Source organism: Numenius arquata, chromosome 2, assembly GCF_964106895.1.
Source record: "Numenius arquata chromosome 2, bNumArq3.hap1.1, whole genome shotgun sequence".
Taxonomy (NCBI): domain Eukaryota; kingdom Metazoa; phylum Chordata; class Aves; order Charadriiformes; family Scolopacidae; genus Numenius; species Numenius arquata.
Genome location: NC_133577.1, coordinates 20,769,993 through 20,797,311, shown reverse-complemented (window position 1 = coordinate 20,797,311; position 27,319 = coordinate 20,769,993). Strand labels below are relative to the sequence as shown.

At 41.5% G+C, this 27,319-nt stretch overlaps 3 protein-coding genes across 4 annotated transcripts in view; 2 read left to right on the top strand and 1 right to left on the bottom strand.

Moving 5' to 3' along the window:
• Positions 1-401: 401 nt before the first annotated feature.
• Positions 402-19,752, top strand: PHF10 (PHD finger protein 10). 2 transcript variants are annotated; one of them, XM_074163051.1, is made up of 12 exons: positions 402-896; positions 3,620-3,726; positions 4,275-4,405; positions 5,179-5,262; positions 6,662-6,795; positions 6,906-7,055; positions 8,261-8,370; positions 9,769-9,922; positions 12,341-12,496; positions 17,356-17,464; positions 17,746-17,934; positions 19,415-19,752. In XM_074163051.1, the coding sequence occupies exons 1-12, from the start codon at positions 402-404 to the stop codon at positions 19,498-19,500; spliced, it is 1,905 nt and encodes a 634-aa protein (XP_074019152.1). In that variant the 3' UTR covers positions 19,501-19,752. The 2 variants fall into 2 exon arrangements, with proteins under 2 accessions (XP_074019152.1, XP_074019159.1); XM_074163058.1 differs by lacking the exon at positions 12,341-12,496 and having other exon boundaries at positions 19,415-19,646.
• C2H6orf120 (chromosome 2 C6orf120 homolog) lies at positions 19,621-22,637 on the bottom strand. The gene is given in 2 exon segments (XM_074163070.1): positions 19,621-21,417; positions 22,558-22,637. Coding segments are annotated over 2 exon segments (672 nt in total). The 3' UTR covers positions 19,621-20,825.
• Positions 22,638-26,974: 4,337 nt separating this feature from the next.
• Positions 26,975-27,319, top strand: part of WDR27 (WD repeat domain 27) — an 83,727-nt gene continuing 83,382 nt past the window's right edge. The window contains exon 1 of the mRNA XM_074144663.1: positions 26,975-27,157. Coding sequence (XP_074000764.1) covers positions 26,975-27,157 — 183 coding nt within the window. The remainder of the gene's footprint in view (positions 27,158-27,319) is intronic.

The window sequence follows — 27,319 nt, the reverse complement described above, 5'->3', positions numbered from 1 at the left end:
GCGGGGGCGGCTCCGCGCTTTGTTCGCCGAGGAGGGGTCCGCGCGCGGCCGCGGAGCCCGGCTGCGCGCGCGCGTGCCACCGGGGGCGCGCGCCGCCCCGCCGCCGACGGGCCGAGGGTCTCTGCTGCCGGGGGGTGTGTGTGTGGGGGGCCACGCTCCGCCTTCGCCCGGCCGTAACGGCGGGAGGGCCGGCTCCGAGCGCCCTCCTTGCCGGCTCCTCCGAGTGCGCCCCCCGCCCCCCTACACCCCTCCTGCGGGGGCTGGTGGTTCACAAACGTAGCTCGTCCCCGGCTGACGCTCCCGGAGACGGGAGCCTGGCGGAGGAGCGGCCCGGCCCTGCTGGGTGCCAGCTCCCGCGCCCGTCGGCGGCGGCGGCGCTCGGCGCTCATCACCGCGGGGGGATGCTGCCCCTCCGCCCCGCGCTGCTGCCCAAGCGATACCGCGGCGGTTCGGCTCCGCGATCGCGGCTGGGCCGCGCGGCCGCCCGAGCTGCGGCGGCGGGAGGAGGAGGAGGAGGAGGAGGAGGAGGGCGCGGCGGCGTTGGCGTTGGCGGGGCCGCGGCGCCGGGCCCGCGCGGCGGCGCTGTCGGCGGTGTGGGCCGGCTGCCGGTCCGGCGGCGCGGGCCGGGGTCGCCGCGGGCTGCCCGGAGGGGGGCGGAGCAGGAGCTGCGCGAGCCGCCGCGCTCGTGCGCGGGCTGGCCGGTAGGGGCCGTTGCCGCCACCCCCCGCAGGGGGAGGGGGGGCGGAGCCGGGCGCGGCGCGAGGCCGGGTCGCGCGGCGGCGGCGCTTCTCCTGGCCCAGCCGGCGGCGGCGGCCCCCGCGGCGGTCATGGCGGCCGTCCTGTCCCCGCGCCTCTGCGACAGCGACCCGGCCACGCCCGGCGCCCAGTCCTTGAAGGTGAGAGCAGGCGGCGGCCGCGGGGCCCAGCGCGGCGGCCTGGGGCGGCGGCGCAACAAGCCGCCTCGGCGGGAGGCCTTGCCCCCTCCTTCCCCTCCCCCTACCCGGGCCCGCCTCAAGCCTCCCCGGGGAGCCGGGCTGTGGGCGAGCGGCCTCCCACGCCCTGGGCCGAACTTCGGGTGGAGGTCCGGGACTAGGGGGGTGGAGGCCCGGCTGGGTGCCCGGGGAGCGTCCGCGTTCCTAAAAGTCCTTCGGCGCCTTGGCGGGAGCGGGGCGGAGGCTCGTTCCGTAGGGCTGGCGGCGCCCCAGCGTGGCACCCGGCAAAGTTTGGGTCGAAGTCGCAGGGTCTCCTGCCTGGGCCCTGCGAAATTTTACCCGCCCTTCCCGGGCGCTGCCTGTGGCACCGCTGCCTACTTGTGGCTCTCTCTGCCCCCGCGCTCGGGTGCAGGTTGGCAGTTACTTTTTGAAAAGCATCTTGCTAATTTAGGCTTGCATAATAAAGGATCTCTACACAGATCTTACAGTTGATAGACATACCAGGAATTTGTAACGTAACCATATTTTGAAAGGACTCACCGGCGTTTTACAGAAACAGGCTTTTTCAAGGGAAGAAGGGGCTTTTCTTGGCAATGTTTGACTTTCCATGTAAAGAAGACTACAAGACTGGCCCTAATTATTATTTTCGCTGCAGTAACAGTGGTTGAACTACAGCGTCTTAGATTGCAGTGCAAAGGTTTTCACTTTTTCTGCCAAGTCCTCTGCAACAAACTCTCTCATTTCCTAGAGTGTTTTAGTCTGTCAGCCTGTGTGATTGGATTTGCTGAAGTTTTCAGCAAATAAGAAAGCAAAGAAGGAAATGGAGGACATTCATCTCTCCTGTGGTACGGTTGCTCATATTTTTTAACAGTACTGGATTTAATAAAAGTAAATTTCAAAGCAAAAGGAGAAGCTGACATGTGGCACCTCCTCCTAAGGGTCAGGTTGAGATCTATCTTTTAAAAATGTTTTGAAGTCTCTTGGTAGCTGTGGTATAGCAAAGCATGGCTTTGGCCCTGTTAATGTTTTTGTCGAGGTTTGAAGTGCATTAATGTTCCATGTGGGAAGTAGGGATGAACTACAGATGAGACATAGCTGTGTCACAAAATACTCTCGTCTGATACTGTTTTGGTTGTGGACTTCTACTTGGTTTGTCTAATTAAGTTTGTATAGGGTATTGTCAGTAATAGTAGTGGAGATGCTGCTTACCTGATTGTTGAAGTATAGCTGTGTTAAGAAAGCACAGTTTCATTAAATTTGCTTTTCAGTTTTTGTTATAGTATGAAAGATATTCTTACTACTCCACAAGAAAGAAAAAAAAATTGTAAAGAATTGTGAAAAATATAAAATAAACCAAAAATGCAGGAAACAAATGTTTTTTCCTGTGGCCTGTCTTGATTATAGTACTATAAATTGTTACATAACAAAAGGAATGTATTCTCATTTGCTGGAATATTTTTTTAATGATATGTCAACTAATATGATATGTAAAACATACTAGAATGAAAGACACTTGCTAAAGTAGGCCTAGTAATTGTTCCTGTCATTATTTAATAAGTAAAGATAATTGGGCCTGATGCATTTGTTTCTGACAGGTTAATTCTTCTTTCTTAAACTTTTCATAAAAGTTATGAAACACGATTCTTTCATACTACTCTACTTTAGAGTTTCAAATACTTAAAGAGCTATTTTGTTCTTGGTTCTACTAGTGGTGACAATAGTCAATTCACTTGAACACCTCTGCCTTCTGTTTCTCAATTATAAACATGCAAGGGTGATCACTGAATGCTTCGAGAGTTGTTCATGATGTAGGTAGGAGTTGTATAGCCTATTGGACAACAAAGCAGTGAAAAATGCAAGAAGACTAATTGAATCATTGGTCTGCTAGACTTTACGGAACTCTTCGTTTTGTTTTGTTTTGTTTTTCTCCTCTTCACTCTTTATCCCCTTTCTTCATATAGCACTCATTAAATCTGAATAGTGACACTTCTAAGTTAACTTCAGAGTGTTCCCTTGTAATAGCTTTGTTCTGTGCTGACTCTATTGCAATACAACTTCAGGTTTTTTCTTTTATTTCTTTTTTCCCCCCACAAAAGACAAGTCTTTGCTACTTGCTATAATTATATCTTTTTATAAAGTGTATACCATTCCTTTTATTTTAACTGTATGTCCTGTCTGTAAACTTCTGTGTTACTTTTGGTAATATATCCCTTGATTTTATAAGCATCAGCTCTCAGCAAGGGCTTGGTGTTTTTGCTCTGCCCTTGCTGTTGCTTTTGAGAGCTAGCCTGATTCAGGAATTAGTCTTGTCCCTGACTGTCACCAGTGAGGGTAGTTTGCTGGGTCTACAGCTGTCTGGCCGCGCTGATGCCATAGGTAGTTTACATCTAGAACGATGAACTTGTGGTCAGAGCCACAGCTCTGTCTATTCAGTGCTCCACCTACACGCAACAGGTGAGAAGCTATCCAGTTCTCCTTCTGTGCCACTATGTGTCATGCACCTAGTTTATAGCAAACAATAATTTGCTACGTAAACTGTCCTATGAGTTGTTTATAAAGAGTGTTACTAAGTTGCTCAGTAGTTCAGGTATATTTAAACTATGGATTGCCTTGCAATATTTTTTGACGTTTTACATTATCTGCTGAATATTCTTTAATTTTTTTTTCATATTTCATTTTCATTTCAGGATGACACAGAAGAAAATTCCAACGATGGCAGCCAGCCATCCAAAAGACGGCGTATGGGCTCAGGGGACAGTTCTCGGAGCTGTGAAACTTCTAGTCAAGACCTTGGGTAATATCACTTTTTCTTTGTTAGTCTTACAGTATTGTTTGATATGCTGAAGTATTAACTCTTCTTTCTCTGCCTGTGTATTTTTCATATATGTTTCCAAATTGAGGCAATGTCCTATGAGTAGCTAGCTGTCTTTTTCTCCCAGCATATTTTAAGACATTTTATTTTAAAATGACACAAAACATGCTGCATTTAATTTACAATCATAAGCACAGTTTATGTGTTTTTAAAACACAGCCTATTTTTTGAATGGATCTTAACACTGTAGTACCTGCTTTTCCTGGTGTCCTGTCTGCTATCACAAATATCCCTTTCTTTGTGTTCTGTCACTCAGCATGTTGATGAATGCTGGTTTGGAGAAATTTATGTGAAGTGGGGTGTAACAAACTGAATTTGAAATGGGTTAACAGGATGCAGTGTTCTAAAGTAGTTGTCCAACTTCATAATGTTGTTCATTGGCATATAAATAGGAATTACTGAATTTCTAGAAATGTAAGTATCCGTCTTACAGAGTTTTTGATTTGTTCTAACATTATTCTCATACTTAGATACAGCTATTTTCCTGCTGAAAACTTGATAGAATACAAGTGGCCACCGGATGAAACAGGAGAATACTATATGCTTCAGGAGCAAGTCAGTGAATATTTGGGTGTGACTTCCTTTAAAAGAAAATATCCAGGTATTTATTTTTAAAGTTTTTCTTCTAAAAATCTTTGTCTTCCTACAGTTTGGATGTAATCTGTGTCTCTGACTATAGCTTGTGCCAACTGATTAAGAAAAGATCCTAGCAAAAGCAGACCTGAATTATGTATGTTGTACTTTTTGTTACTGACATATTGAAAATGTATCCTATCGTTTTCAAAGTAATTTAAGACTTACTGAAAATCTGTAAACAAGTCTGATTTGAAGGTTAGATCAGCAAGTACGTTTTGAAAACTGACGACCTCAGTTTTATTTTTAAGTATTTTGTCGGTGATTTCTTACTATATAGCTATATCTCTATATTTTGTTTCCTGGATTGTGGCAACATTTCTACATTGTGGAAGAATTTTAAAAAATGAATTGGGGAGATTCTAGGATTTGAGCCTTCATTATTCAGAATTGTCAAATCCGGTTCTTCTGTCATGGAATTTATTTTCAAAAGGCATATTAAAAGAAAAAAACAATATACCTTCAGTGCTTGATAGTGTTTTCTGCATCCAAACATGTCTTTTTTTTCAGTATTTCTGTAAATCATAACTACAGGCAAGTTACTCAGAAAAATTAACTATGTCCCTACAGTGTATATTAAATTTAAAATCAATTTATAGAGTTATCGGGTTTGTAGGAACAGCAGTGTAATACAGGCTCTCACTGCCTGGAAATAAAATTGTCAAAATACTTTGATACTGTTTATGGGGGAGTTTGAGTAACTGTGCGCATTTTTATTGCTGTTTTTTGTTTTCTTTGGAGATTTAGAAAGACGAGATCTATCTCACAAGGAGAAACTCTACCTCAGAGAACTAAATGTTATCACAGAAACTCAGTGCACGCTAGGTAAGAAAACAAATTGTTAGATTCCTTGTTACAGTATTAAAAATATGACACGCTGAAAATGTCATTCAGTTTGGTATAGAAGAATTGCATCACTATCAACTGAAAATATAAATTCTGAAATGTAAACTGGTTTATTATTAATTTGTGTAAATTGGCCATGAGGTATCAGTATTCCAGATTTATTACAAAAAAATAAATTTCGGATTTATTCTAATTACTCAGCAAAATCCCTTCTATGTTGTAAATTAACTTTTTAAACCTCTTTCTCCTTCTAGAAAAGAGAACACCATAATTTTTCAAACTACAAAGTACATCAGTCTTGTTTTGCTGAGTTAGTTGGAAGTCGGCAAACATTAGTATATCTTACGTGGGTTAGCTTATATGGGGTTAGAAGTGTGTGCAGTAAGAACTTCAATATACTTGAAATGGAATGGTGTCATTGATGTGGGTTATATTGAAAGAGTTTGAAGTATTTTTTTCTTCCTCTGCTAATACAGGTGACTTGAAGCATGTTAGAGATTAAATGACGCCTGCCACTTTTTTTTTTTCTGTGTATTGTGGGTTTGTGCAAATGTAACGTTATTTTATATGCTAACAGTCTTTGGTATACCACCTTCTTTCTCACCTGCCAGCTCTCTTGATTTTTTACTTTTTATTTTTTAACTTAAATATGTGGGAGAGAACAGTAATTTTTATCAATAACAGCAAAACAGTATATTCTGCCTCATATCCGGTAGTGATGTATGCTGAGTTAACTATCCCTACTTTTTAAGGTTATATTTATAATCAGTGGTAGTAACGTAGGTCAACCTCCATTCTATTGTCAGTGTTCGGGAATTAGTTGTGTTGGAACCTTCAAAGGAGGAGTTCTGCATTGTAGCTGCAAATTGAGGCATTCTGACTTCTGAACTTCAAATGCTTTAATTGGGAGTCAGCAGTCTGCATGCAGTTTGCTCCTCTGAACTGCCCTCGCAGTGATTCTTCCTTGATTTGTATAGAGAAGTTAGGTAAACCTCATAATTTCATTTCAAGTTCTGCAAGTTAATGAAATTAACACTTCACCAATATTGGAAACTGAAACTAACAGTTCACCAGGTCCCACTTAGAACAAAGGTTCTGCCTCACAGGGGAATTTAGTTGGTTAGTAGGTGGCTGAGTCAAGGTCAAGGGGTCTGTAGCTGTAAGCAAGAGAAAAAATGAGCCTTGCTTCCTTGGACAGAAGCAAACTCCTAATCAGCCTTGAAAGCTGAACAGCACAAGCTCACTCCTGCTTGAGAGAGAAGCATCATGCACAGAGGGTTGTTGTCTTTAACTGCTCAAAAACTTCATCATTGTGGGATATAAATAGCCTACAGTTAGTTTTGCCAGATAGCATCATTATTGCTTTTATCTATTTTAGGTCTAACAGCTTTGCGTAGCGATGAAGTAATTGATCTTATGATTAAAGAATACCCTGCCAAACATGCTGAGTATTCTGTTATACTGCAAGAGAAAGAACGTCAGCGAATAACAGATCATTATAAAGAGTACTCTGTAAGTAGCGTATAAGTGAACCAGATCTGTAACATGGGGAGTATAAGAAAAGGCTGTTCTCAAACTGATAGTGAAATGTATATGAATTAATAAAATTGTTTTTATTCCAGCAAATGCAGCAGCAGAACACACAGAAAGTAGAAGCCAGTAAAGTTCCTGAATATATTAAAAAAGCTGCCAGGAAAGCTGCAGAATTCAACAGCAATTTAAACCGAGAGCGGATGGAAGAAAGAAGAGCTTATTTTGATTTACAGACACATGTAGGCAGATTTAAATTTCTTATCGATATCAATAGGTAGCTCCTTGCTTGTTTTAGAAAAGTTGGTTTTGGTACCGTTTTAACTATATTATCAAGAGGTTTGATTAGTCTTGCTTCAATCATGTAGGGACTCAGACATTTTTGCTGTTAAATGGGTGATCTGCTAAAAATAATAATCTCAAATACATTGAATGCAAAATTTATTTTTTTTAGCTTGAAAATATTTGTCTTGGGAAGCTTTAAAAATGTTAGTGTTGCTTTGTTGTCATGTCTTTAATTCGCTGGTAGTAGCATAAAACTAAGACAGAAGTTTAGGTTACTAAGAAGCTTCTGTTGCTATTGTATCTAGTCATATAAGTGGCTGATTCTTTTTTGGAACACCTCCAAAATTTTGCCTGAATAGTATCTAGGGTAAAAAAGTAAACTATTTATCCCCTAAAAGAGTGCTGCCTGTCAGTGTTACGCCCTTGTTTTTGTTAGATGTTATATTATTGTTGTATTAGATATGTTTCATGCTTCTGTGCCTGATTTAAAAAAAAAAAAATTAATGTAACTGGCATTTTGAAGCAGGACTGTTCTGCTTGTGTAAAGACAGCAAAGCAAAAATTTTCTCTATGCAAATTATTACATGGCAGTCTGTTATGGAAAGTTTGAATTTTTCTGGTATTGGTCCATGTTAGAGACAAGATAGTAGAGAATTAATTTTTATTTCTTTCTAAGGGAAAGAAGGTTTCTGTGTAAGCTCCTTTCCATATATTTGTATTATTAATGGATTTTTTTATAGTACAGCCTGGTTTCAGAATTAGATGGACACGTTTTTGCTGCCCTCTACCATTATAGACCGAAAATTATAATTCATGCTAAAGATGCCAGTTACAAAAGTTAATGTTTACTGTTTCAATTGTTAGATTTTAATTTTTAAATTATTTTACATAATACACTGTTAGAAGTAGTCTTACCTAATATTCATTCTGTTTACTAGATAATTAGTGGTTGGACTTAATCCATAACACAGTTTTGTGAGTGGGATCTCTTACCATTTTAATGAATTGGATTTCCCATGGGAGAAGCAAGCTTCAGGTAGCTTGAGTTCCAACTCAATAAAGCTGGCTAGTTAAAAAATATTTGGGGGGTGTAGATGGTGAGGAAGGCTCAGAAGTTTGTATGTGAAACAAAAACATTGTTGTTTTGTATTAAACAATACAGATTATCCAGGTGCCTCAAGGAAAATACAAAATCTTACCTACAGAGAGAACAAAGGTTAGTCCTTATCCAGTGGCTCTCATACCCGGCCAGTTCCAGGAGTACTACAAAAGGTATTTTGAAAGCATCCGAACTGCCAACTCTGTTGCACTGATCTACTTTCTCTACATCTAGCAGACAGAGAACACTTCAGTGTATTTACTGTAAGGTTTTGAATTCATTTTGTGTTTGAGGCACTTGCTAGTCTAACAGATGCATAGCGTGACAGCTTTTGTCAACAAAACATTACTGGCTGCAAAAGTACTGTCTCTGCTGATGTGTTGCAGTGCCTGAGATTTGGCCTGCTCAGATATTTACTGTGGTAAAAGGGGACCTTGATTTCACTCCTGCCCATCTCGTGTTCACTTACCATCTGCCTCTGCATGTGGGATAAGGTTAATGTTGCTATGTCGAAATGCTGACATGATCACGTTTTCCATGTGACAGCCTTACTATCCTTTTTTAAAATCTTTAGAAACTTTTTAATTTAGCAAAAAAAAATTTACCTGGTGGCATGTTCCCATTTGACAAACACATACTGATTTGAAAATTATTGCCTAAGTCTTACCATCCATACAACACAGATGGTACTCATCCTATACATAGCACCATTTTCTTTAGAGAAGCTCTTTATCTGCAAATGCCTTGCAGTGTGTGTGCTTACAGCCCACCCCAAATTTGTATGCTACAGGATATTCTTGAAGGACTTCAGTTTTATTAATTTAATTGAATTAAAAATACTAGGTATCTTGCTTATTTTGCGCTTAGAGGCTGCAAGTGGAACTACTTATCCTTCTTAATGAAGGACACAACCTTTCAAAATATGCATCAGAATAATATCCTACTCCTTAAAATGCTTGTCTTTAATACCAAGAGGACTTTCACTTTTTTCTTAGTATTTAAGGTTAAAAAACAAAACAAAACAAAAAAGGGTGGATTACACATATTAAGCTATATCTGGCTATAAACAATGTGATTAGATCTTCACATTCTTCTGAAATTATATTTTTATATGCATTTTTTTGTTCTTCAATAGTCAAGGAACTCAGGCATATAGCTATATTCTTTACTTTGCTTTAGACCCTTGCTGTTTGTGTGCCCTGGGTTAGAATTGTTGTGGACTGGGCATATAAAAATAAAGTATGGGCATAGTAATGTGGAATGGTTAAAGCTTTTAGGGGTTCCATGGCTTCTTACGATTGTGTAGGTTTGGAACGTTGCAGATATACTCTTACTGTGTTCCAGGAGTATCTGCTATACAGAGAAGACAAGCACTAGGTGGTATTACATTTGGGAGGAGAAATTAATACATTTTCTGTGTTGTTAGAACTGCATGTTTTTATGTGCCTTCCTGAAAAAAGGGAGGTTTTCTTATTCTTTCTCACTGAAGTCCTTGTATGCTGTGTGACAATATTCATGCATAAAGTACACATTAATTAATGTAATTTTATTTATTTATTTATTTATTTTAGATACTCTCCAGATGAACTGCGTTACTTGCCATTAAACACGGCTCTTTACGAACCTCCTTTGGATCCAGAGCTGCCTGCGTTAGACAGTGATGGAGATTCAGATGATGCAGAGGAAGGGCGAGGTGATGAAAAACGGAAAACCAAAGGCAATTCGGTGAGACAAATTGAAAATATTCTTTAACAAAAAAGTCCTTTACCTTCACTTTTGTTAGTTTCAGTAGTTTCTTAGTAGAATCTCTAACATTTGCAAAATGAAGGAGAATCTTAAATTAAAAATGTACTTCCTTTTTTAGTACTTTATTTTTAAACATTGCTCTCCAGCTTTCTGTTTGATCAATTTTTAGAGTAAATCAAACAAATGCTTGAAATTTCAGGCCCTTTTTTCCTTTTTTTTTAAAAGAAATCCTGAAGAATCTTCCCAGCTGCAGCTCTTCGTTATGCTCTTTTACCCAAGGGGAAGTTGCTACCGTTTCTGAGGGGAGTGAACACTAGTTCAGGTCTCAGCATTTTTGGCTATTTAAGGGCTGCAGAATCTGTCACTTAAGCAAAGATATTGACATCCTGATGATAACTTTTTGTGATGCAGAAGCAGGGAGTACTCATACAAAAACAATTACTTTATTCTAATTTAAAGAGCACGTAAAAAGCACTGGGATTTTTGCATTACAATACATCTTTAAAAAGATGTTTATGTTCTCTCCATTTATGCAAATGCAAAATTAACTGTTATTGGAAGTAAAGGGAAACTATCACATATCTACCTTGATCATGTTTAAGTGCTCAAGAGCAGCTGAGCTTCAGATGAGCTGAGCACAAGCGAACCATTGATACATTGGTGTAGTTAGTATGTTGGTGACAACCACTTTCCAGAAGTTTAACCCTAATTTTTAGAGAAATAGAATGTAAAATCACAGGTGCATTTAGCAGTTTCTAGTTCAATCGACAAACGTGTTAGATGGTGGGTATATATAATGCTAAATTTTGCCATATAACCATATATTTTGTTTGAATATTCATAAATTAACTGAGGAAGAAAGGAAGGGATCAGCTTGTAGGCTAACAAGGGAGAGAGACATAGCTGTTAGTACTCCCTTTCTGCTTGTGTTTTTTGGAGAAGAAGAAACCATATAAATTCGGCAAGCTAAATGTCAATTCAAAATTTTGGTTTAATCATACTCCAGCTTTTTTACAGTTGGTCTTTAACAGTTTCTTCCCAGTTCCCTTTTCTGCTGACTTCCATTCCCCTTAATGGTAAAGTGAACCGAGCAGACTATCCTTTAATTTTTCACAGAAGTTCGGAAGTCTTTTTTTGTGGCAGAATGCAAAAGGGAAAATGTCCTTGTGTTGGAAAAGTGTAGGGAAACTTTAAAATGAGACTCCTGTGAAGTGGGTTTGGCTATGGGAGCAGGGTTTTTTTTTTCTAGTCCCTGGGGCATATTGTTTGGGGAAAAATATCTGTTGAACACAGAAGTGGGCAGTTGTCAGGCCACTTTTCCTGAGTTTTGGGCTCCTTACCATTCATCAGATCTCCCTGGTGAGTCCTACAATATGCTTCGTGCTTTTTCCTTTTTCACCCTCCCCATTGTTGGAGTCAGGTAGCAATTTTTCTGTTCTGTAGTGTTTTAATGGACTGTCCTAAATAACCCTTCTCCTAAAATAATGGTGAAACATACCATTTCTTGTTCCCATATATTTTGCTTTGCTTTTGTGTTACACTCTTCCCTTTGCCCTGTCTGTTTTGTCTGTTATGATTTTAAGCTCTGGGGCATAGGCTGATTACTATTATGTTTCTACAGAGTGCCTTTTACTGTAGGGCACCATTGTTATTTGGCCTTTTGGGTTTTATTATAATAAATATGATTAGTCATATTGCTTTCTTCTGGAGCTTTTTGGAGGCCTTTATTAACACTTTTCTGAGAAGATTCTTGTGCTGCTGCTCTTAATTATGCTTACATTGATCTCTCGCCCTCTTTGAACCTCCTCCCCTCTTTCTTGCCTCCCCATTCCTCAAAAGAAAATGCTTTAATTGCAGCATAAATTCTGTTGTTTGGTTCTGTATTAAATACTGAAGTGTATTTTGCCTTTGATGGCATTCTGCTGCAATCCAAATGAAATATTTAGGTTGCTCCTGGTGAAAATAGTAGAAGAAGGTGGCATAAAAAACCTTCACATGTTTAATTCAAGACAGTGCTATTTGGTAGTACACTTTAAATGCATGGCAAGGGCACTTTTAACTTTTTGCTGGCCCTTTACTTTGTAAACAACATCTTGCATATAATGGATTTCTTGCTGACTTTTAAAGAAAAAGGTTCAAAGAATTACACTGTTGTGCTCCCCGCTCTGGTATCAAGACCAACCGGAAAACATGACTGCTATTGCTGATGCCAGTCTCTTAGCATGAGAAATAATAGATAATAAAGCTTATAAGCAAAGATGTTCTAGATTGTGATGTACCCCATGCTTTTGCAGAAGGAGAGATACATCCTCCTCTTAGTTGGCTCTAGGAGGCTTAGGAGAGACTTGTCTGTCTATCCAAAAAATAAAAAATATAGCTATGGTATTTTTATTATAGGACAATTCGTCTGGCAATGTATCTGAAGGTGATTGCGCCACAGACAACCAGGAGGATTCTTTTCAGGGAAGACAAAAAACAAGAGACAAAAGTGCTACTCCAAGAAAAGATGGTTCCAAACGTTCTGTATTATCCAAATCAGTTCCTGGGTACAAGGTAGAAGAAAAAAGCCCCTGACTGAACTTCTTTACTGACCAGCCTCTCCCTGAAATACTTGTTTTTTCAATAATATGGAACTTCTGCTTGCTGTTCTTCACTAGCTGCTCTCCTGTTGTGCGCTCCATCTGTTTGCTTCCTTACTTCCTTTTTGCTTTTATTTCACGTGGGCCTTTCCTTTACCCTCGCTGTACAGTGGCCTGTGTTTCTGTGAACTTCTCAGATTCCCAGGCAGTAATACCAGAAAAATCCATTGTGGATTTATCATTGGAACTCTACATTGTTCTGTCTGCTTTAACATGGCAGTCAGAATTACTTGCCAGTTCAAAATTATCGTTCAGTATCCATTGTTTTTTTTCTACTCTATAGTGTGGTAGCATACCAAGAGATCAGTGCTATAAAGTGCAGCTATGCAGCTGAACCTACCATTATGATGTTCGTTTTAAGTACAGCCTTTCATCCTGAGAGGTTACGTCGTATAGGATGGAAGGCAAGAAGCTTACTACAGTTGTATAGGTAACACTACATAACCACTTTGACAGTATATGGAAAATAGCTTTTTATGTAGTTCATACTATGTAGAAATGTTCATGGGCAATATGCTTTTATGCACGCTAAAAAGTTGGTGAGGATGTTAAAACATTTCAGCTGTCAAGCAGCGATTGCCAAACCTAAGACTCAAATCATCAGTATTACTGTATGATAATTTCAAAAACTAAGATAAAAATACTTTTTAGAAAAAATGGGAATTAACACGCATTATTTATGTGTTATTATTCTGCATACTAAGAGAGGATCTGAACGTCATATAACACTTTTAAAGCACATTATTGCCTAGTCCTGTTCCACTGAAAAGAATGAAAATTTTCCATTGACTTCTGTGGGAGCAGGAATAGATCCATAAAGAGGGAAAACACTACATTAAGACAGGGTTTAGTATTTAGCAGTCAGGAATACTTGTCAAGAGAGGTTATGGAAAAAGGAACTTTTTTGTGAGTGACAAGATCATACATATTGAGAAGCTGTCTTGGCAAAAGTGAGCTGTTGATGGCTTGCATTTTATATTCATAAATACTATCTGTATTTACCAAAATAACAGTAAATAAACTGTTACTTACTTAAGAAGTTAATTTCTGGCAAGAATTGGACAGCTTTGATAAATTTTCTCTACATACAATATCTGTACAAGTTCATAACAGATAGCAAGCTCCAGTTGCGTTTTCTCTTTTCAGGAACGTACTAAGAAATATGCAAACTATGGAGATTTAGACTGTGGTACCATATGTATATTTTTTATATGTAACTTTGCAAATTGTTGTAGGCACAGAATGCATGCCAATATTCCCATGAACATGAAATCCAAAGATGGAGCTTGAAATTTCTTTTTAGCTTTGTTAAACTTGACATTAGAGATTGTGTGCCACTGGTTTACAGAAGTTTCACTTAGCTGTGAAATGCCTGAATGTTTGATAAGTCCAATCTGTTTAATGGCCTTATAAGTGCATAGGGAGACAACTGATGGAGCAGAACTTTCTGCAGAGTTCTGAACTTCTAATTGTAGAAGAGCAGTGGTAGCATACAGTGTTGCATTATGGATTCCTGGAGTGATTACTTGTTGGTTCAAAATCACCAATTGTGTTAGTAAGAAGGTCTTACTGTAAACTTAGAGTGCCGCATCTTTGCAATGTCCGCGCACCCTGCCTGCATTTGCCCTCAGGCTGTTGATAAGTCAAAGGTGGCAATGTTGTGCTGGGAGGGTGAGAGGATTGGCTTTCTTGTTCGTGGGAACATTTAAATGCTTTCAGTAAACCAAATTACATGAGCTGTTTTAACTGGTAAGACAGAAAGATTCTTGTTTGTTAGTCTATAAAAACACCAGATAATGATATACCGTATGTGCCTAAATGTTAAGGCACTTGGAGCTGAAGGCTTAACTGATTTAAAATGTTGTCCCTGTGAATTCTAAAACTTTGTAATACTTTTGTTCTGTATTGTTCTCTAATATTTGACTATTTTTGTAGGACAGTAATCTTCTGGTTACATGTAGTTAAAATTGAAGGATGATTGCTATGGCATCAACATGCAAATGTATAGTTATAGCCACACAATGAGTATTACAGGATTCACACATTTCCACTGAGTTATTTTTGAGTAAAAAAAAAAAATGTATTTTATATGGAGCCATTTTTATTGTCAGTTCTTTAACAAAGAACGATTAGCATGTGTTTTACATTCTGTCATGTTACAAGTAGTAAGTCTTTGTTGCTTCAGGACTGGCTACTACAATTGCACACACAGGGTACTGTTAAAAGTACAGGAGTTTTTTTGCACATAAAACTGAAATGTATTGAGAAACTATATTTTACAACATTTCTGTTTCGGGTCACTGTATATGAAAATGGAACACTTTGCATTCAGAATAGGATCTTATACAAATGGTGTAGTTGGGACGCGTACTTTGAGCCCTGCAGCACAGCAGCATGGAAGTGGAAACTTACAGAGCAGGCAGTCATCATTTTGACCCTGCATTCATTTTCTGTCCCTTCCTCATCCCAATAGGATGAGTATTACAGGATTCACACATTTCCACTGAGTTATTTTTGAGTAAAAAAAAATAATGTATTTATATGGAGCCATCCCAATAGGATGAGGACACAGAAAGCAAAATTTACTCTAATCAGATGGGATATTATGACTTCCCATTTGGATTTGATAGACCTTTTTCATAGCATTTCTAAAAGCCATTTATGGTGGTAGAACTTGAACTGTTTTGAAATGTGAATAGTCTTGCCTTTTTTTTTTTTTTTTTTTTTTTAAATTTTTGTGAAAATACTTCCATACTGTTGGAACTTACTATTAATAGGCTGTATTCTTACCCCCCTCAACATGCACGATTTCTAATGAACACAATTTAGTGAAATAAGAATAGATGGAAGAGTTGTTAATAAATGCATCTATATCAGTGTCTCACTTTAGAGTTAAGTGTATCAGAGTGTTAACTGCACATACCCTAACACAGGTACAGTGACCGAAAAGCAGCTCGCTTTAGTTCCGCTGGAGTAGAAGGGAGTACTGCTCTGTATTAAAGGCTGTATTAAATACAGATTCATAACAAACTAGAAGTCTGATTAGAAAAGTGCACTTGCTATTCTAGAAAGGCTTGGTTTACTTAGAAATAGATGAAACCACAATTTAAAAAAAAAAAAATTAGAATGTAGCCTAAACAACGGAAGGGTAAATGCTGCAACACTGACGAGGTTTAAGCATGTGCCACTTTTGTTGGGAGGAGCAGGGTATAAAGGTATACATGTAGGACACACGGAATAGGTAAAAGAGTTTATGTGTGGTTTTGCTTTCATTATATTTATTATTTTGTAGAGACGTTTGTGAATGTTAGACTTCTTTTATTGCTTTATTATATTTATGTATAAAACAGGTTGACTCTGCTTTTTTTAAAATAAATAAGCAAAAAAAAGTCTGTATGAATGCCTCTGTCATCTTTTGAAGGAAGTTACCTGTAAACAGCTGGTATGGTGTTTTGTTTTCTTAAATAAAACTCTTCAGACCAGACAGCTTGAAGCAGACTGTAGCCAGGTTATAACTTAAAAAGCAGATTGAAAACTTCAGAAAACTTAAAGAAATGCGTCCTGACTATTTAAAAATGAGTCGATACTTTTTTGCTAGGTGCTAGAAAAAGCTAGCTGAGGAAATAGACGAAGAGAAGTTGTATTGCAAAAGATCTCAGTCATTTTCCCATATATATATATGTGTGTGTATATATATATATATATATGTAGAGAGAGAGTTCTGTTTTCACTTTTAAATTTTATTTTAAAATTAAACTTTATTTTCTCCCGCCTTCTGTGGTTGGTAGTTGACTGGAACTCTCCTTTCTTACTGACAAGCCATTCAGTTACTTGGAAAACAGGATATGCCTTGAACTCCCTCTACTAGCTGCCTCTTTGCAGCAACAATTTTAAAAACTCTGGCACTAGTCACTTTAACAGTGACTACTATATTAATTTTAAATGGCATTTCTCACTAATTTCATTATGCAGAGGTCAAAGCTCAACAATACAACTGCTGAAATGTTTCTGAAATTCCTTGGTCCTTGGTCCTCATTGGGATAAAGCTCCGTTGGTGTGTTTCTGGGTTGGGACACAGAATTCATACACAAACGTTACTCGCTGCTATTTCTCTCTTGCCTTTTAAATGGATCTCATGGACCCAAATACACTCCAGGTGATCACTTGGAAAGGTGATGAATGTCAAGCTGTAGTTAAATGCGAGGGTGTGTATTTCTTACAGCGATTACGACTGGATACAAGAAAGAATGGTAAAACAGATAGCCATGTACAGCACAGCTAACCAGATATTTTGAAACTAAAGATACAGAAATCAAGATTACTGCTTTTGTAATTCATTTTCTGTATTTAGGGACAAATGTAATGCAAATGGAAAATTGGATTTGATTTTTTCCATAGACAGGAAGTCTGCATGGAGATTCATAAAGAAGTATTCTATATTGGAAAAAAATAGTGAATTTTTTTAATGTTATGTCACATTTAATTGACATCGAGGGGAATGTTAGCCGATGAATTCATACAAGAAGCGAGTATGTGCTTTTGCTCCAATTTGATTTACATATAACTCACTGCGTGTGCCAAACGCAAAATTCTATGTAGTTAATCTACGATTTTTTTCAATGCTGCTGCTCGTCAATTATTGTCATATGTTTTATGGTTCACCCATCCTAACAGATAGTTCGTTAATTTTAAGCGTAAGGAGATATATGACGTTTCCTGTTAAATCTGTCAATTCTTCTGGAATGAATTTATAGCCCTCTTCTACCCTTCCAGCCAAAGGCCATTCCAAATGCTATATGTGGAATTTGTCTGAAGGGTAAGGAGTCCAACAAGAAAGGAAAAGCTGAAGCTCTTATACATTGCTCCCAGTGTGACAACAGTGGTAAGTATCTGCATACACTAAGCGGATTCCTAAGGGAGTTTGTTTGCCAGATCTTTTTGTGGAAATACTTAGCGTGCTACAGCTGTCTACCAACAGTCCAGTTGCCTTTTCTGTCCTTCGTTAAGACTCCATCTCTGGTGTTTCGGGTGCTAGCACACTTGGTGCACTGTGGGATCTCACCAGGAGGGGAGCGAAGCTTCAGCTTCTGAAAAAGCAAAACAGTCTAACTGATTTTACATTTTGTTTCAGATGCAAAAGTAATAATATTGGTTTCAATCTAGGCCACCCTTCTTGCCTTGATATGACCCCGGAGCTTGTTGCTATGATTAAGACTTACCCTTGGCAATGTATGGAGTGTAAAACATGCATTATATGTGGGCAGCCTCACCACGAAGAAGAAATGATGTTCTGTGATGTATGTGACCGTGGTTATCACACTTTTTGTGTGGGGCTTGACGCTATCCCTTCAGGTAATAAAGTAAGAGTTAATTGTTCCCTTCTCACCTCCTCTGAGTCCTGGGCTTTCTCTGTCAGAATTAATGTATGTATTGCTTTTGAAAGAATAGCTTAAAAAAAGTGTGAAGGGTAGGAGTAAGCAACAGTGCAGGAAAGCATTCACGCTGTAGGACCCAATTTTTTTAATAAGCTTTATTTCTGTGTATTTGGTTGTGCACAGTTTAACCTGGCAATTCCTGTACAGGAAATATAATTGGCTTTTACAACAGAATCCAGACACACTCAGAACTAGACTGTTGGTAGTTTTTTTTCCTTTCCCATATCCACAGAATACTGAGAATAATTATCTCTTTTTATAAAAGAAACCTGTAAAGAGACTTTATTGCTGCATATTGCTGGAGTATAGCTTTCACATTAATAAAGTGTTTGTGCTATTATTTTAGTTTCTAAATTAAAAAGTATACTGAATTTAATATTTGTAAACACCTTTTTAAACCCCTTCCTTCCCATTTTTTCTTAAACATCAAAGCTGGAAGTGAAGTACCTAGATGTCAGGCAGCCTGTATGTTTAAGTTACCTGGTCACTCCTACCACCTGGCAAACTCAAGGCAGTGTAAAGAAAGCTTCAGACATATAAATAACAGTACTGTTGCTTTTCACGTAATACTAAATCCATGGTAAATTAGTTCAGTGGCTTTAAGTTCTGCAGTGACAATATTTGCTGCAACTACAGTTCTTCAAATACACTGTACAGTCCCATTTTGGGAAGCACTGGTGCTAGCTGTCACTTCAGTACAGTTTCGGTGGCCAATTCAAGTTTCAGGCTGACCTAAGGACATAATCTAAACAAAACAGATTATACGCCTACAAAATACAAAATTACCAAAGCAGCTTTTATGATTCCAGCTGTTGTAATATAAACAGATAAATACTTCTATTCTTTGCTCAACCCTTTATTGTTCCCTCAGTAAATGAGTTTGAGTACAAGGTCTGGTGATGAACCCCTGCCAGCAGTTTAATCTGTGCTGCCTGACTGCACCAAAATAACTGACATTGGTTTGGGGAGCGGGACCCCGTACCTGTGGCAGAAGAGCAACATTCTCCAACTGCCCTTCATTTCTGCTCAACTCAGCTGCCCACAACCTCCAACTGTGGTCATTCACGTGAAAATATAACTCGCAAACTCAAGCATAGTTTGTCAAGGTCTTTCCTAATAACCACCTCCTTAGCAGTGCTGGCACTTCTTGAGATCCACAAAGATTAGTGTCACCAGCTGTTAGATGTAATGAGTCCACAATGGAGGGTGAATTTTATATGCTGCTTTCTGTACCTTTTAGAAAAGATCCTACATTTTAAGGAAAAGCACTGGTTGCTTACATTAAAGGAAGTACTGCAAATGGAAGAGCACCTGTTAGTAGAATGGTGGAAGGTGCGTAACTAGATGAATGAGTAAGAAAGGAAGTTTCCCAATAATTGATAACTTTCTTTTCTTAGGTCGCTGGATTTGTGATTGTTGTCAGAAAGACCCTCCCGTACCCCGAAGAGGAGGAAGAAGGGGGAAAAACAGCAAGGAGGGCTAAAAAATCCCCAAATCTTGCTGTCCAAAACTTAACTGCACAAATTAAAGCGATACTTTGGTGCTATTTAACCAACCACTCTAAGAGGAACAATACCACTTTTTTTTTTTTCTTTTTACCAAATAAACTTTAATTTTGGCTATATAATGATTTTTTTGTGATAGAAGTCACTGATAATGTTCTCTCAGGTGTCTAGAGACAGAGCAAAATTAATTCTCAAAAAGAGAAGGCTTTCAGTAATGAAATTTAAATCGTACATGCACCGTTTGTATAAAATTATAATATCGTACTTGTTTATTTCGGTGCACTCATAAGTAAGCTCTGTGAAAAGAAAATGACAGAGCAATTTAAACATACACTATTTGCATAGCAACTGGTTATTTTGAAAGACTCGACGAAAGCAAAAAATACTCCTAGAAAAACTAACTTTCAAAGAAGAGTGGGCAGGACCTGACCTTCCTACAATGTACTGCAAATTCATTTCAGCAGAAATTTTCATTGCAAGCTAATGACTTATTCATAAAGATGTACTAAAAAGATCAATCACAAAAAGCTATGAAGGGAGGTGGTAAGAAAACACCTCTCAAGTTCAAGACACTATATGCTGTGTTGCTTTTAACGAGGAATGAAAATGTCGTATTGACAAGTAACAACAGCTGAAGGCTTGCTCTCCCTGCAGTAATAGTGAAGAAGTAACACACGCTTGATTCAGGTCATGGATTTGCAGAGGTGACGAGTGACGGGACAGACCTCTGCCTGACAGATGGCTGACTTGGTGTAGAGAACAAGCAGTCAGAACACAGATCATCTCTCCCCTCAGGTGACTGATTGGGTTTTCCTTCCTTTACCCTCAGCTCCTGAACCTGTGTACACTCAAAAGCCATTGTTAATTATTTTTACTGGAGATACTTGCTCAGTATCAGAAAAGGAGTAGATTTTCTTTTTAAATACGCTCTAAATTGAGAGGGGGCACTGAAGTGCAGCAGTTTGTTATTTTACTTTTCTTTATAACAACGATAGAAAATACTGACTTGATTTTCCTAAGCACCTGTTTAAAGTGAATTTAACAAGATCCCAACTGTACATTCATTTTGAAGCCCTGATTTCTGAAGAACACTGCAAATACTGTGCTTGCTGCTTATTTTACATATGGGGAGGATTTACAATATAAAATTAAAATATGGCTTTTTCCCCCACTTACTTTCTGGTTTAGGAAAAGTAACCTGAATACCTCCTCAGGAAACATAACAAAGAGTGTTAATTTTACAGCAAGTCATTTGTATTCAATTTCACAGGCTGAAGTGTGATTTAGTCCAGTGTGTATCAATTTAAAAAAGAATTTCAAGTATTAATTTCAAGATTCCAAAAAGTATAGTCCAGAAAACAGACTCCCCATCCTGAAATTCATCTTCTGTAGACTGTGAGTATTTCTGGTTTGCCTCCATCTCCTCAGGGTTGTAAGAAGCCTCACCAAATGGGTACTGTACAACTGTTCGATCGTAGTATACTTTCATTTCAAACTCACTCTCCAGGTGAGAGGGGTGACCATAAATCCCTATTCCCACTGGGCGGCGGAAGTGTGCGGGAACATGGACAACGTCTTGGCCACAAGTTACAGACTGTAACTCATATTCGTCAAAGCTGGGGTGAAGCGTCATGTCAGATACATACAAGTCTGCATCACCTTTTAAACTTCGCATCTGAAGTACTATCTTTCCCTCATGATTTAGTCTCAAGTAGCTGTAGTTTCCTGCTCCAATCTGACCTTGAACAACGTGAAGAAGAATCCATTCTTCAGGTACATCCTCTTCCTCAAAAGTATTTAGCACAAATAGTACTTGAGCTGCCACAAATATCAACGCTCTTCTCCAGCGTGCTGCCATGGTCTTAAGTTATATTCAGACTCCTCCTGTGTCCCGCGTACTACCCTGTGAATACAAAACATAATCCAGATTTTAGCATATTCCATTTCTCGAAGGAATTCATTTTTTTTTTTTTTAATTTGGTAATTTTTAGAAATCCCTGCTAGTCCATATAAAGACAAGCAACTTCAATGAAGTACGTTCATTAACTTTTCTTCTTTTTTAATAGTAACAAAACTCGTTGCTAAGATGCACAGCTCTGTAGAATTAAAATGACCTGAATTTCTTAAAGAAGTTAAACAGAAATTAATCAAGCGGGTGTTTTTTCATCCAGAACTGACACAGAGACTTTACTTTCATTCTACCTGCATACATACCAAATTTGACAGATACTCAGAAGAGATGAAACCCAATAATGATTTTTAGCCTCAGTTTAAAAAGAACAGTTAAAAAAAGAAGGCTTTCGCATGCCTGAAGAAGCTTAACTTTGTATCAGGTATTTAGAGCATCCTATTTGTTCTCCCATCCTCTCATCTTAACTTCAGAAGACAGTAAAGGTGCCAGTCTGGACGTATGGAGCAGTATGCATTCTGACTTCCACTGCGAATGGAGTTAGAAATAAAACCAAATTATCTAGTGAGATAATACATTAATTTATGTTCCTGTGGTGTGGATTGTTTCTGGGACTAAACTTGGCATACTTTCCCTGAAAAAAATGCATTTACTTTCCTGAAGATTTTGTTACCGTACAAGTGCTCAGCTCTTTACAGCACTTGCTTATAGAACAGAAAGCTGAAATTACCGGGGCAAGGGGGAGAGGGAAAGGACTGCTGCAAAATTAAGACACTTGTACCTTTGCCTCCATGTTGCACGCTCCCAGTCAGGCAGCCTGAGCGGTATGCTGGCAGCACGCTGGTCCTCTGAACAGTTGCACCAAGTGTGTGCATACAAAGAAGCAAGCTCTGAACCTTGCTGAAGGCTTCCAAAGTATACAGCTGACTGAATTTGACATGCAAATCACAGTCAAGTATAGGAGCCACACATCCCCTCATTCCTTCCAGAAGGACACTACAATTATCTTACACATGAAACCTACCGGTAAGTTGTTTTGTACCCTGCTAGCATCAAAACAAAGTGCACTACTTCCACTGAGATGTCACTTAAAACTTCAGAGATTTTACAGATCTAGGGAAAAAATGTGCAAGTATTTCTGTAGTTCTCAGTTTTCTGCCCCAGAGGCCTCTACAATACAAGGCCACAATTCTGCAAAGACAGCATAAAAGGAAGCACGGCATTCACAGAACCTGCCAGACTGACAAATCCCCCTCAGCAGCGACAGGAAAAAAAATAAGTCTTCTGCCTCTTGTCTCCCTGTGTCAGGCAACCGACTCTCTGCCACTTTTAAATCGAAGCGGGGATGAAATATCCGAGCGGAGGCACAGGAAGAGCTGCACATCTGAGCAGAAAATAAATTAAGTTACCTAGGGACCAACGAAAGCGTTTTGGCGCTGGAACGGCACTTGGAAGGAGAGGGGATTTCAGGAAACCTTGGACAGAGACACCAGCGCCCCTGCCCGCCCCCGCTGACTCCCTCCCACACTCCCTCCCCGTCGGCGGCGGGACAGCCGCTGGGGGCATGGCCGGCTCCCAGGGACCGCACACCGACTCTGCCGCCCTCCCCGGGTCCTGCCGTCGGCCCTACCGGGCACGGCAGCGGTTCCGGCGTCACCCCGCCGACTGAGGGCCGGGGCGCGGCTCACCTTCCACCTGCCGCGGGATTCCGGCAGCGGCGAGGAGACGGCCCGGGCGAGGCAGAGCAGCAGACTTCGCCGACGTGCGGCGGCCGAAGGGGTGGGAGAGTCGCTGCCAAGCCCCGCCCCAGGGGCGGGCTGAGGCGGGCCCGGCCTGGCCCCAGGGGTAGCGCGACGGGCGCGGAGGCCGCCTCTGAGGAGCTGGCGGAACGCTGGGCCGGGCCGCCCCCCACCCCGTACGGCCCAGGAGCGCCACCGGGCCCGGCACCGGCTGAGGGGGGAGTGAAGGGACGGGGGTCTGTGAGGGGCGGGGGTTGGGAGGGGTAGGCGCGCCACTCACCGCCGTTACCGACGAGCTCTCCCGCCGCTGCCGCCCCGCCCCTGCCCGTCCCCCTTCCCCGGGGCGGGGCGGGGCGAGCCCTCCCTGTTCTCGCGAGAGCTGGCGTCGTCGTCATGGCAACGCGGAACACCTCCTTCCACACACTCCCCGCCGGGGCTCCGGTAGCCACCGGCAGGGCCTCGCTTTTTTCCGTTAGTAATAGACCCCCCCCCGCACCCCCGAACTCCGCCATGGCGGAGTTCGGGGGTGCGGGGGGGGTCTATTACTAACGGAAAAAAGCCGGGAGGGTGGTGGCTTCCACTGCGTTCTCTCGCTTCAGGGCACGCCTGGTGTGGGGGTCTCCACGGGAGGCCGGGGTCTGCCTGGGAGCAGGCCAGGCCTGCGCTGGTTCCCCGGTCCTGCCGCGGCAGTGGTCACCCTGGCCCGCAGCGGGTACCTGAACTATGGCCGGGGAAGGGGAAGGGGAAGGGGAAGAGTTTGCTGCGTTGTCAGAGAGGGGATGTGTTTGGGGAGTTGGGGGGAGACGAGGTGGGGGTGGGTGGGGGACACGGCTTCAGAGCACCGGGCACCTCTAAGTCCAGAAAAGTAAGATGTAGTTAGTTGTAAATTCTGAGTTAAGGATGACACATTTGAGGAGGATGGTGGTGAGAAGCTTGAGTGACAGAATATGTAGATATCTCTACGTGTTAAGCATTTTTCACAATGAAGTCTCCTAAAATTAGGAGAAATCTAATTTTATCTGCACTGAAACTGGATGTAATACACTTCCTGGAGGATTAGTGGCAGCTTATGTGACTATCAGCATAAACTTCACCTAAGATCACAGAACGGAAAAAACAGTGTGAAGAGAAATAAAAAAAAATCATTGCTCTTGAGTACCCATCGGTTTCAACAAAGTTACCTTAAATTGACTAAGCTCTTCAAAATTGTAAGCAAAACCAATGGATTGAAATTGGAAAACCAAATCTGCACGGAGTGTATTGTGTACTGAGAGATTCAAGACAATCTGTGTGTGTTCCCCAAGGGTCCTGTATTAACAGAATAAGCTAATGTGCTGCCTTCATAGCTCTCTGTTTTCATAAAACCCATGTTCTGTTCATTCCTGCCTCAAATGAACAGGCTGCATAAACCTGCCAAATGTGGATTGTGTTAAATCTGAGCTTTATTAAAATCAATTTCAATGTTATAAACAGGCTTATCAACTGCTTAAAACACATTAAAATATTAAAGCTGATAAATCTCTATTATTTCAAGTTGTTCTTACAGTGATTGTATATTGAGACCAATAGAAATATACTACTGAACACAAAAGCATGACATGATAAAGAGCTAGTGTTACCCTAAAATGCCCTGAAATTTTAAGTCTTTTTTTTTTTTTTTCATGTGGCTGTCAGCTCCATTTGAAATGGGTGGATACCCAAGCTGTGGGAACATGCTGGAGCCAAGGTCTTTGAGCATTGTGTTACACATAAAGAGAACATTGCCAGGAGGTACCTTTCATGGGGGTGTGGTGTGCTATAAATTTATGACTGTACACTTACATGCATTCCCATGCGAGTGTCACCTTGTCCCAACAGGGCAGAAATCTGCTTCTTGTCAAGTTGCTGAATGAGTGGAGACACTGAGGAGCAGCAACACCCATTGAAAGGGCAATTTCCTTTTGTTGCTAATGTATTTATAGAAACATTTTTTTGGTCTTTTATGGCAGTAGCCAGATTAAGTTCTAGTTGGTCTTTGGCCCATCTAATTCTCTACCCGCATAACCTCACAACCTCCTTGTAGTCCTCCCGAGTTGCCTACCCCTTTTTCCAAAGGTCATAAACTCCCTTTCCCCCACCAAGTTCCAGCCAAAGCTCTCTGTTCACCCAGGCCAGTCTTCTTCCCCACCGGCTTGTCTTTCAGCACATGGGGATGGCCTGCTCCTGCGCCTTTAGGATTTTCTTCTTGAAGAATGTCCAGCCTTCCTGGACTCCTTTGCCCTTCAGGACTGCCTCCCAAGGGACTCTGTCAACCAGTCTCTTAAAAAGGCGGGAAATCTGACATCTGGAACTCCAAGGTAGCAGTTTTGCTGACCTCCCTCCTTACTTCTCCAAGAACTGAAAACTGTATCATTTTTGGTCACTGCGCCTCCAACCGTCACATCACCCACCAGTCCTTCTCTGTTCACAAACAACAGAAACTACAGAAAATAAACTACAGTGAAAAGCATTGGGAAAAAGTGTACGAAACTGCTCAGAAACAATTACAGACACAACAAGTTTCAGAACAAGTTCTGAACAAGTTTACCTGCCTGAACTCCATTTTTTCTGTATCAGCATTTATCTTTCTTTACTGATGAATAAACTGTCATAACACATTCATGACGGTATCACTCATGAAAATTGTCATCAGCATATCACAATAAATTTTTTCTCTAGTATTCTCAGCCATGAGTCACAGCTCAGAAAAGAAATACTGTCATATGCAGTGCATTGAGTTACCTCTGTGCAGCTGGTGTTCAATAAAGTGGCATCTTTCACGTTCAGAGCCCCATCCAATGCGACCTTGAACACTTAACAAAGATGGGACATTCCACAGCTTCTCTGGGAAACCTGTTCCAGTGTCTTACTACGTTCATCATAAAAAGTTACCTCCTTACATCCAATTTAAATCTACAGTCATTCAGTTTAAAATGGTTTCCCCTTGTCCTGTCCCTACAGGCCTTGGTATAGAGTCTATCTCCATCTTTCTTATAAGCCCCCTTCAAGTATTGAAAGGCTGCAACAAGGTCTCCCTGGAGCCTTCTCTTCTCCAGGCTGAACAACCCCAATCCTTTCAGCCTGTCTTCATAGGAGGGGTGTTTGAGGGCCTCTTCTGGACTTGCTCCCACAGGCCCATGTCTGCCTTGTGCCGGGGGTCCCCAAAGTTGGACACTCCAGATGGGGTCTCACCAGAGTGGAACGGGGTGGGGGGCCCGAATGGCCACCCTCGACCTGCTGCCCGCGCTGCTTTCTATGCAGCCCAGGGTTCGGTTGAGGAGGTCGAAGGCCCCTTGGCGCCGCCGACATGTTTAGGAGAAAAAGAAAACAGTCACAAGAAAAGAGAAACAGAAATCACGTCACTGTTGCTGTTGCCGATCGCTGACGCCTGCGCTGCGCTGGGCGCCCGCAGGGGGCGTGGGAGATCCGTTAGGCGCGCGCTCAAGCCGTTGCCCAGGCGAGGGGCCTCGCGCTGCTGGGGCCGGGAGGGCGGGGAGGCCGCGCGGGGCCCTGAGGAGGGAGGCGGCCGCCCCGGTGCCGCCGCACTCGGCCGGCAAGGCCTAGCGTCTGTCCTGCTTGGACACCCGTCGGCGGGGCCGGGCTGTGGGGACGGGCAAGAGCGGGATCCGCGGAGCCGGGCGGGCCCCTGCGCCTCTCCCACTGCACCTCTCCCACCAGCCGGCTGTGTGGCCCGGAACCCCCGCGGTGCCAGGCGGTAAGGACACAGCCGGCGAGGCGGAACCGGTCCCCCGTGGGGGTTCCCGCGGGGCCTGTGTCACCCGCAGGATGGAAAGTGGCGGGGACCGCTGTTCTGCTGAAGGAAGCTGCAATCCTGACGTGGTCTGCGAAAAACACTTGTTTAAATCCAAACTGTCAGAGTCCCTTGTTCAGCTGGCGTGTAGCCACCATCACTGTGCTTTCCCTTTGAATCGCAATGAGTTATGCATCTGGAATACAGCAACTGCTCAGGTAAAAACAGAATATGTCTCTTTATAGGGTATTAGTTCAGAAAGAGACTAAAAAGGAAGATATAAACAAGATATTTGGGAGTAGTGTAGGAGTGACGGGTTTCATTTTAATGCTGGGAAGACACTAGCATTTGTTAAGAGCATTGTTATTGAGATTAGAATA

What these genes read in the sequence shown, in the direction of transcription:
- PHF10 (XM_074163051.1), top strand. Translation starts at nt 402, where the DNA reads ATGCTGCCCCTCCGCCCCGCGCTGCTGCCCAAGCGATACCGCGGCGGT. An exon ending in ATTTTGATTTACAGACACAT is followed by an intron (nt 7,056 to 8,260) that starts GTAGGCAGATTT and finishes TAAACAATACAG; the next exon opens with ATTATCCAGGTGCCTCAAGG. An exon ending in TTCCAGGAGTACTACAAAAG is followed by an intron (nt 8,371 to 9,768) that starts GTATTTTGAAAG and finishes TATTTATTTTAG; the next exon opens with ATACTCTCCAGATGAACTGC.